Below are 10,816 nucleotides of genomic sequence, written 5' to 3' on the forward strand. Positions count from 1 at the left end.
TTGGCAGAGGGGGGCTGGGGATGGAAGCCAGTGGTGGGATTGGCAGAGGGGGGCGGGGGATGGAAGCCAGCGCAGGGATCGGCCGAGGGGGGTTGCAGACACTGAGCGGTTGGTTAGGTGGATGAGTCTAGCAGCTGCATTCATGATAGAGTGAAGGGGGGATATCCTGTGTAGAGGTCGGCCAATGAGGAGAGAGTTACAATAGTCGAGACGAAAGATAACAAGGGAGTGAATGAGTAGGTTGGAGGTTTCGTTGGTGAGGAAGGAGCGTATTTTGGAGATGTTACGAAGATGAAAGCGGCAGGATTTGGATAGTGATTGGATGTGGGGAAGATAGGTGAGGTCTGAGTCAAGGATGACACCTAGCACAGTCCTAGTAACATCCACGGATGCCCAGCAAGCTTATATAGGTATGACGGTCAGGACTCCACAAACTGCACGCGCTCACATTTTTGTAGCACATTTTCTTTTTCTGATGACAGGTTTGCTTTAAGTAGATCAGACCCTGAGGACGCAATAAAATACAGTTCTAACGATCACTGACCCATTTCACTATGTATATTATATATATATGAAATGTGTGAATTAAACATCAAGACTTTGAGCGTGAAGATGAAATTTTCTTTAATGGGATTTGTCAGATGCATGATGTTTACTTCCCATGGCACGTGAAAGTGGCACTTTCTGTTAAAAGATGTCATGTATAATGCAAAACCGCCAATAAATGTAATTGTCTCATGTGCGAAAATGGATTCTATGAAACCGAAAAGAAAAACATTTCCTTCACCATTTGCTCCCCTTCTCCATCATCAGATGTATTGCTCGGAGATGACTTTTTAAATGATTTTCTTTATTTCTACAATGTATATAACTTGAGCCTTGTATATGAAATAGGACGAGACGCGCATGCAGAGCGGAAACGGTGGCTGCTATGAAATCATTGACCTAATTGAATTAGAAAGTCGTACCTTGCTTGTATTGTTATTTGTACTTTTTCCTGTGCCCTGTTCATCGATCATTTTTATGCTGCTTGTTTGCATTTTAGACTTTTTTTGTTTTATTTTCTAGTGGTGATTTTCTTTATAACGGATCTTACTTGTGTTTGGGATTTAGTGATGTTAAGAAAGCGTAGTAAAGGAAACTTGTCAGGATAGGAGATATTGGGCTGCCATTGCTGATTTACTTAAAGTGCAAGCTCTAGCAGTTGTAATCCTTATCCTTGGTCCACTGTATAGTGAGTCCCTACACTATACTACATTCTCAGTGATGTCACCTGTCTCTAGTGAATAGATAGGCTGCATTCTCAGTGATGTCACTGGTCTCTAGTGTATGGATAGGCTGCATTCTCAGTGATGTCACTGGTCTCTAGTGAATGGATAGGCTGCATTCTCAGTGATGTCACCGGTCTCTAGTGAATGGATAGGCTGCATTCTCAGTGATGTGACCGGTCTCTAGTGAAGGGATAGGCTGCATTCTCAGTGATGTAAATTCATATAAAAGAGGAGTCGCAGAGGATAATAATTCTTATGTGAAATTAAGAGATTCAAACTACACCAAATAACTGAAAACTACACTGAATAAAATTAAAGTGTACTGGTAATGAATGTTTACATGCTGAGGTCTTCTTGAGATAAGATGAGACATCAAGGGGTACTTAGTCATTGCTCGTATTTTATCAGTTGGTACATATCAGCAACATTATTTATGGGACTGAACAGGATGTATGCTTGTGAATATTCAATGTACAAAGTGCCCTTTTCCATTGTATGAACATTAAATGTGTAAAACATACCGAGCGTTACTTGAAATTGTCTTATTCTCTTTAGGTGTCAAAGAAAGTCGCTGATCTGATTCTAGAGAAACAGCCGTCGTATGTGAAGGTAAGTCTTGTGATCAGGAATGGGTCTATCTATCTATCTATCTATCTATCTATCTATCTATCTATCTATCACGTATCTTTCACATTCATTGTATTATATACAGTATTTGTATTAACTACTTTCCTTTGTATTATGGACTGTTTGAAAGGAAATCAGCTGAGAGAGAGCGTGAAGGCTGCCATGTCTGACCTCTCTTCTTAAAAATATTTTTTTTCGGGTCACTATTGTCTTCACTACTCTAAGTATTTGACTGAAAGCATTTTATGCAGATCAGGAGATCTGACTTTACGCGGACATTCTAATCTGCTTGCTTATTTAGAATCTGTCTCAAAGTATTGAAACCAGAGACAGCCAGCAATGTGGCATTTCAAAAGCTGATCCACAATGTCATCTTACATCAATGCTCCTTAAAAATCATGGCCGGCACCTAACTTTTGAGGTTTTCTCTAGTTGTTGTCAATAGACTTGGCTCCTAAAGAAGATTCTGCTGGCCCTTGGATTGGACAGACCGGCTTCTGAATTCCGTATCGATTTGTCCACCCCGTCTTACTTATTTCTCTTAGCAGAGGTTTCCACTGGTGTAAAGGCTGAGGGCCAGTATGATGTGTCACATTCTTTGCCTGATGAAGAGACCTGCAGTTGTCCCGAAACTTTCACTTTGTGATATGGTTTATTTGCGTCATTACAAGATAGAGATATATCACAGTTGGTGCGCCCATTTGTTGCTGATATTGCGGCACCATCCGCCTGTCACCGCAGCACCCACCACAAGGGGATTTATCGGTCAGGAGTGACCTATTTCTGTTGATTCCTGATGTCCGTTTTGTCTGATTCTTTCCTGAAATTGGGACAATATTTGCCATTTTATAGCCCCTCGTTGTGCCGGTGCTGACAGGTTCACTTTTGCAGGAATAAATAACTAAATAAATCTCTGATTCGCTGTCCGCTCATTGAAATTTGAGATTTCCCGTGTGCTTGCTTAATAATTTTAATAGAATTGGAGCAATCTGTGGGCGTTCTCAGGCGTTCAAAGCCATTTGTTGAAAGCAATTTATTTGGTTTCTGTGCGGCAAGCTGCTCTGTGATGAGTTGCACGGTAGGCGCACACTTTGTTAGACGCTCAAGTCCCACTTCATGGTTTGGAGTGGCGATGAAACTAGCGGGCATTTAAACTTTTAGTACAATTTGAATAATTGTTCCCTCATCAACCATTTGAACGTTCCCCTCTGCCCTGTTGACAACTCGTATTAGAGATTAATGCAGATGAAGTTGTTGATTGATGACACTGCTGTAAGTTGCTGCGTTTTTTAAGTACGTGTAACGGAATGGAGTTGGCCAATTTAAAATATTTATCAAGATATCAATCCAGAGCGCCTGCTGCCATTTTTCTGCACCCCTGTTCCTGTGTTTTTGTGCATAGTTGAGTCGCTTAGCCTTGTTTCCACGTCGGAGGTATGGCTTTTTGGCCGCAAAGCTGCAGAATATGAAATATTTGGCTGTAGCACGAGGCAGTTTGTTCCTTGGAAGGGCCGGAGAGCGTTTCAATAAGAAGTGTCTGCAGGCAACAGTGAAGCATGGTGGAGGTTTCATGCAAGTCTGGGGCAGCATTTCTGCCTATGGAGTTGGAGATTTGGTCAGAATCAATGATGTCCTCAATGCTGAGAAATACAAGCAGATACTCTCCATCGTGTCATACCATCAGAGAGGCATGAGATTGGCCCCAATAGTTATCTGCAGCAGTAACAATGACCCCAAACATACAGCCAATGTCATTAAGAACTAGTGTAAAGCAAACAAGGAGTTAAGCCGGGTATACACGGTTTCATTTTTTCCATGGAACCTGTCGGCTGAACGAACAAGAAAAATAGCGGGGGATTTATCCATTACCGGAAGCATTGATGGGGGAATCTGTTCTCTTTCCATTACCCATCCGTGTGCCATTGGGTAGATTTCTCTTAACTTCCTATTTTTGCAGACGCAACAGGAAGAAAGAAAACCTCTGCAAGGTGGGGGAATGCCCTTTTTTGACGGTCATTACTGGATCAAGTATTGCTGGGTTGCCCCTCACATTGTCTTGGTGACAGTGACTTCTGGGCACACACTCACCGATGAGAACCTGAGAGGGGCTCTTACCTGCCACTGTTCTATCCAAAGCTTAGAAAAATGTTTTGGCTTTAGGTACATGTTAGATTAAGCCATTAAAGTAATTTACTCACAATTTGTGTTTACTGAAATTTCCTATGATAATCCCCAAATCATTTTTGTATTCATCCGTCTACGTTATGAAAAACTTCAGCAGCCTGTCATTTCTGTATGGTGGCCCTTTTATACAGTCGTTTCTACTTGATATTGTAGATGTCCTTCATTTATCATTTTTTTTTTCTCCTTTTTTTTTTTTGATATTACAGATTATATGTAATGGAAGTCCCCGCGGGTCCATTGGTATGACATCTGTGCTATAATTCTGATGCCATATAGAGAGCATTACATTTTCTCCTGCTGAATTTGGTTAACTACTGATAAAATATATATTTCAGTTTACACCAGGGGATGAGGGTAATGTTCAGATGGCGATACTGTCACAGAGGCATAATATGTCTTTCTTTTCAAATCCAAACACTGAATTACCGCTTCTCCTTCCGAGGGGAACAGCAGAAATAGACATGCAATGATATTGTATACAGGGAGATGATTTCATTATTTCCTTTTCAATCTCCATTGCTTTGCTTTATCATTCAGCGGCGTATATAATGTGTTTTATATTGTTAACAGGAGAGAAAATTGCAGAGCAAGGAAAAACTGAGCAAAAAGAGCACCTAATTAATTTTTCTTATAATAACATCACTCTTCCCTTTATTATCGGAAGAGGGGTAGGAGGTTACTAAACTAATATATTTTGTCGTTGTTTGGGCAAATAGGAGTTTGTAAAATTTTCTGGACTTCTTCTTTTTTTTTAAATTCTTGTCAAAGAATATACAAAGAAACAAAGCAAGGAACATATTAGGATGTATCCTTTCTTGCATGTCCGCTCCTAATCTCTTGAAGTCTCTTGGTACCCACTTCCTGCCTACATATACGCCAGCGATGGCGGCATGGCACTTCTCAAGGTGGGTTTTTGGATGGCGGCAACAGCAGACCATGCCTAAATAATGTTGAAAGTGCCACTTGTAATTTCTGCGGAAGCCGGGAGGACTGGGTGACAATGCGGAAGCGCCATTACTCATCCACTTACTGGTTATCTCTCGTCTTGACTATTGCAACTCCCTCCTCATTGGCCTTCCACTACACAAGCTATCCCCCCTTCAGTCTATCATGAATGCAGCTGCTAGACTCATTCACCTAACCAACTGTTCAGCGTCTGCAACCCCCCTCTGTCAATCCCTGCGCTGGCTTCCACTCGCCCAAAGGATACAATTCAAAATATTAACAATCACTTACAAAGCCATCCACAACTCTGCCCCCGGCTACATCTTAAACCTTGTCTTAAAATATCACCCTAACCGTCCACTCCGCTCTTCACAAGACCTCCTGCTTTCCAGCTCCCTCGTCATTTCCTCCCATACTCACCTCCAGGACTTCACTAGAGTCTCTTCCATCCTCTGGAACTGTTTACCCCAACCTGTCCGTCTACCTCCCACCTTGACTGCCTTTAGGCGTACCCTGAAAACTCACCTCTTCAGGGAAGCCTATCCCACCTCAACTTAACTGCTCAACCATCACTTTCTCAAACAATTCATCCCCACACAGCTACCTCCTCATGTATCCTTCCCCCTCCCTTTTAGATTGTAAGCCCTCAGGGTCAGGGCCCTCCTTACCATTTTGTCTTGATTTGTATTGTGATTGCAATGTCTTCCTTATATTGTAAAGCGCTGCGCAAACTGTTGGCGCTATATAAATCCAGTATAATAATAATAATACCCATTCCACATTCTTTTAAAATTTAAAAATGCATTCTGATGTAGATGCTATTTAGGCCCCGTTCACATATAGCGACATACCTTTTGCAGCGGATCCGCACGGCCGGGATAGCGCGACTTTCGGGGCGACGTTCCAGCGACGATCCAGCGACGGTAGCGCGACCTTCCCCGTCGGGCTCCATAGAAAAAAAGTAAAATCGCGCAAAATCCGCCGAAAAAAGGGTCCGGTAGAAGCGACTTGCGACCGCGACGAGCGACGCGCGACATGGAGTTAAGACAGCTCCATTGAATAACATTGGCCGGCGACTTCTCGCGATATCGCGCGGCAAAAATGCACGATATCGCGGCGGAAATCGCGCGACAATTCGCTATATGTGAACGGGGGCCTTAATGATAAATCGTGAAGCCCGGCAGAAAAGGGAGAGCATAGTAGCGCTCAACTTTCCCTACTAGAAGTCAATATTTGCATTAGTAGTTGTCCCGGATGTTGGGTAGAAATGAAAGGTTTACTAGAATGTTTGTTTATTACATATATAGGCTCTGCTCAGTCATGCTTCTCAATGGTTGTGCTCTAGGCTGGCAGTATACATCAGAACACAAAGGAACATGCATACCTGTTCTGTCACCATGCATTATTTTAGCGATCGTATTATCATTCAAAGTTCAGACAAAGTATCAGACAAAACCATTAAAACCATTGAAAGAAACAAATAGTGCAATTACCCTCCTACAGACCAACAACAACATATAAACAAAAATAATCTGGAATAGACCAGGGAGTCTAGAGACTATAATGGCGAATGCTGAAGATGTGTCACTGATGGGTTCTAGTGGTGCAGGTGACAGGAACCTTGCTATTAGAGAAGCAAGATAAAAGTGAAGCAAGCAAAGAGAACGTAAGCAAAGAGGAGAAAATGTTATGAGGGAAAAATTAATTTGGGAAGACGGGGAAGGGGAAGGAAAATGAAGGTGGGGGAGGCACCCAGTGTGGTGGAATCATACAGAACTTATGGAGGAAATTAGCAGAAGATGAGCACTATTAAGTTTTAAAGTACCAACGGCTCTAGAAACTGGATTGTAGTACATCCAAGGGTTCAAAACATAATAGAACTAAGCATGGCGGTCATCAATATTCACTATCAATTTCTCCATACGCTTCAGATGTTGCTTCTCTTCAACCCATTCCCAAAAAGGAAGGGAGGTAGACTTCCATTGCTTAGGAATGACGGCCCTGACCGCTATCGGAAAGAATCAACAAAGGTTTTTTTTGCAAAGCCTAATTTCATCTGGAAAGATTGATAAAAGTGCAAGTTGTGGGGAACTTTGTACTTTAGCAGTTGCCATGCTGACGTAGGGATTAGTGATGTTATTTGGAATTGTGGAAAGATAACACTGGACCCATGTGGTTATTTTCTTGGTATTTCTACTCCAACAGTAGTTACGTTCTGTGAATATGGGTGATCTGGCTAATGGGTGGGCAGCTTCCGCAATCCAAAGGATCTCTACAGTATCCTTGGCTGGAAAATGAACACATTAGCTTTAGGGATTAAAGCGCGACACTAACTAGCTGCTGGCAAGTGTGTAGCATTCCCATCACCACGCAAAACAATTTTAAAGCTGCAGGGATTGTAGTCCACATACATGATTTCTCTCATTAAGCGCTGATGAAGGGGTGTGTGTTTTGGACTTCTGAAACACGCTGGATACTCTGCTTCAATGTCCTCTGACCCTAACGTGATAAAGTTGTATCCGGGTTATTTTAATTGGTGTGGCGCTTCAAGTCTTACATCTTCTATGATATATTTTGGCACAGCTTTAACCATAATCAGGAAGGGTTATGTCTCCCAAGCCTTTCTGTTTTTTGTGTGCAGAATGGAGGTGAAAGAACTATCAAGCTTAAAGGAGAACTATGAGGTGAGTGATTTTCACTCAACCTCATAGTGCAAGCCGACCTGTGACAATTAAACTGTCACAGGTCGGCTCTATAGATCGGGAAGTAAGCGAACGCATACTGTCGCTCGCTCACTTTCCAATCATCTCCCTGCAGAGAGCGGTCACTGTCAGTCACCGCTCCCCACAGGGATTCCTCCCCTCTCCGCTCCTCCAGCGCTGAGTGGAGCAGCGAACAGGGGAGGGGGTGGGCACAGCTGGTTCTGCCTCTAGATAGGCAGAGCCAGCTGTCACTCACGCAGCTGGGTGGATCTCGACAGCCTTGTGGGGATCCGTCCCGGCTGCAGTGCTCTGAGTATACTGTATAGCTCACAATAACTCACTATATACTGAGCTTTGGGTCACGGGAGGACGCTAGTATATGTCCTCCTGTGACCCTAAAGAGAACTATGGGCTAAAAAGGTTACCCCATAGTTCTCTTTTAAGGATTTACCAGAGTGGACTTATCACAGTAGTAGTCTCTCTGATAGCTGAGTTTTCACCGTAGGTTATCTAGCAAAGGATGCCGCAGAGATACTACCTTTCAGGGGCCCTTTAGACTGAGTAACACTTAACTGAATTATTATTTCCATTGGTGGTTTCATGACTAATTGGTTCCAGAGCATGCATGGGTTTCTAATGAAATAAAGCCCAGCACTATGTACCCACTTGTTGACTGCTTCTCTATTACTGGAAATGCCAAATGGGCTGTATCTATATGGGAGAATATGCGGAGGCTGAAGGACCTCTCCTATTCTGCCATGTGTGTATTTCAATCTTCTACTTCTAAGGTCTAGTAGGAAAGCAAAACATTAAGAAAGCCCTTTTAAAGAAAGGATTGTCCTGATAAGTCGAATTGTCATTTAATTCTGGTCTTTTTACTAAACTTTTACTAAAGTCCACCACAGACGCTTATCTGGGAGACTTAGAGCTAACGGAGGGTTCATTGGGCATTTTATGTGACTTCTCTCTGAATGTTCATCAAGTCACACGTTCTCACTTTAGATAAAAGCTACATTTTGTCCTTTTTCAATACCTCTCACTTGTCAGGAGGATCTAGCAACACTTAGGGGGCTTTTTGTGTAAACAGGAGAAAAGCAAAACAGAACTACAGCTTCTGAAGCTGACTCTACACCAGTAGAATTTTGTTCCAATAGGTTTCCTGATCATTTTGTTTGATTTTCTAATAGGTAATGGGGTCAAAATTGGCCATAGTGACGAAAAAAAACCAAGGAGTGGGACAGAATTTATTTTTTAATGAATGAAAATTCTAACAGTGAATGCGGTATTCATTTGAATCTCGGCTTAATAATAAAACAAAATGTCAGACAACAATCGTCAAGTCTCTGTTGGCATTATCCAGTGTTCTGACGGGATTTTTCCTATAAAAGTTGGTGAAAAAAATCTACCAGGGTATATACCCAGCTTTACCCAGAGTTTTTCTACCTAAGGAAATAGTTTTAAACAGTTGCTTGATTGGTTCATGTGGAGAGCTTGTCCATTTTATATCTAACAGCCTTTAAATTAAAGGATAAGACCACTGGCACTATAAGTGATGCATTTTGACTTGTATCAGACTAGTTTCCCACCCTGCTCTGCTCTGAGCAAGCTACACCTGGCCACTGCTCATGGGTGTTTTTTAGAAGCAGAAGCTTCCCTCTGTATCGATTTTGATTTAAAGTGACTCTAAACTCCAGCACTTAAATCTTAAAAATACATTCCAGTCACTTAACTATTAACAAAAATGTATCTTATTTGTGTATCACTCGGCTGTAGATCCTCAAATCATCTCTGAATTGGTGCTGACACTGTCCTTCCTTCTGGAGGGGGGCTACTTTTGTTCCCCATGGTCCCTGTGTGTGTTGTAAAGTAGTCACCGCTCCAAGCTCGGAGGGGTGGCTACTTTACAACACATAAGCGGTAACAGTGCTCCCTCTGACAATGCCTTATCCGCCTTGCTTATCAGAACGCCATTTTTCTTCGGGTGTTATCCAGGATCACCATCTACATCCTAAACTGAGATAGAGGCTAAGAAATAAATCTGGGCAGCTGTGCAGTTGTTGGCTGTGTTTAAAAAAATGTCTGACACAGATCAACTTTTACTTAAAAGAGAACTCTGGGGTAAGTGTTTTTGCCCATAGTTCTCTTTGGGTCACGGGAGGACATATTCTAACCTCCTCCTGTGACCCAAAGCTCAGTATATTAGCAGGATATTGCCTGCTATATACTCAGAGCACCGCAGCTGGGACGGATCCCGACAATACTTTCAAGATCCGCCCAGCGGGCTGATTGATAGCTGGCTCTGCCTATTTGTGGGTTTAGTTGACAAAAGATAGCTTGAAAATGTCAAAAACTGTGGAGCCAACAGACGATAATCTTCCAAAGAAATCACAACCGCTGACACCTTTTGGCTAAGGCGAGTAAGGCACAAACACATCAGCTTTGTACAGATGCATGTGGAATAAAGTTTGAATTTCTTTGGAAGATTATCGTTTGCTGGTTCCACAGTTTTTGAGCCTATTACTCCGGAAGAGAGTCTTCTGTGCACCAAATGTGGATTGCGGGGACACATGATGGGGGTGAGCTGTGCACTTTGTGTTTTCAGTCAATAGCTTGGAAAGTACATTGTTTGAGATATCAGTTCAGTGCACAGAAGGCTACAATGACATTGGATTTCTATCAGGATCAGCACGTATGTTTCTGTACATGTAAAAATGTACTTGGCCTTTAAAAAGAAAACAAATACAGCCACCACATCTGAGGACTGTTGAGCTGAAGTATATCTAATTTTTGGGATTTAGAAACACGTCCAATCAGCAAATATGTTTTTGTTTCTGCAGGAGCTGGAGCGAGTCACATCTCTGCAGACGAGTCTTCAGCTTGCTGCTGTCATATGTTCTAATGGAAGGAGGTAAAGAACACGTACAGTAGATATGTGTGTGGGTGTCTGTCTGTTTGTGTGTACATTAATCACCCTCATATATCATTCTTCGTCATCCTTTTCTGCCCACTTGTTGTTGTGGGAGGTGGATGTCTAAGCCGGGCAGCTTAGAAATAAAATTACAGTTGGGGGGGGGGGGGGGGGGGGGG

General features: G+C 42.4%; 1 protein-coding gene across 1 annotated transcript in view; it reads left to right on the top strand.

Moving 5' to 3' along the window:
- The window catches only part of VPS50 (VPS50, EARP/GARPII complex subunit), a 147,074-nt gene that overhangs the window by 29,314 nt on the left and 106,944 nt on the right, over positions 1-10,816 (top strand). Inside the window, exons 5-6 of the mRNA XM_018557585.1 lie at positions 1,827-1,880; positions 10,567-10,637. Coding sequence (XP_018413087.1) covers positions 1,827-1,880; positions 10,567-10,637 — 125 coding nt within the window. The remainder of the gene's footprint in view (positions 1-1,826; positions 1,881-10,566; positions 10,638-10,816) is intronic.

Source organism: Nanorana parkeri, unplaced genomic scaffold (genome assembly GCF_000935625.1).
Source record: "Nanorana parkeri isolate BGI_ZX_2015 unplaced genomic scaffold, ASM93562v1 scaffold291, whole genome shotgun sequence".
NCBI classification, from domain to species: Eukaryota; Metazoa; Chordata; class Amphibia; order Anura; family Dicroglossidae; genus Nanorana; species Nanorana parkeri.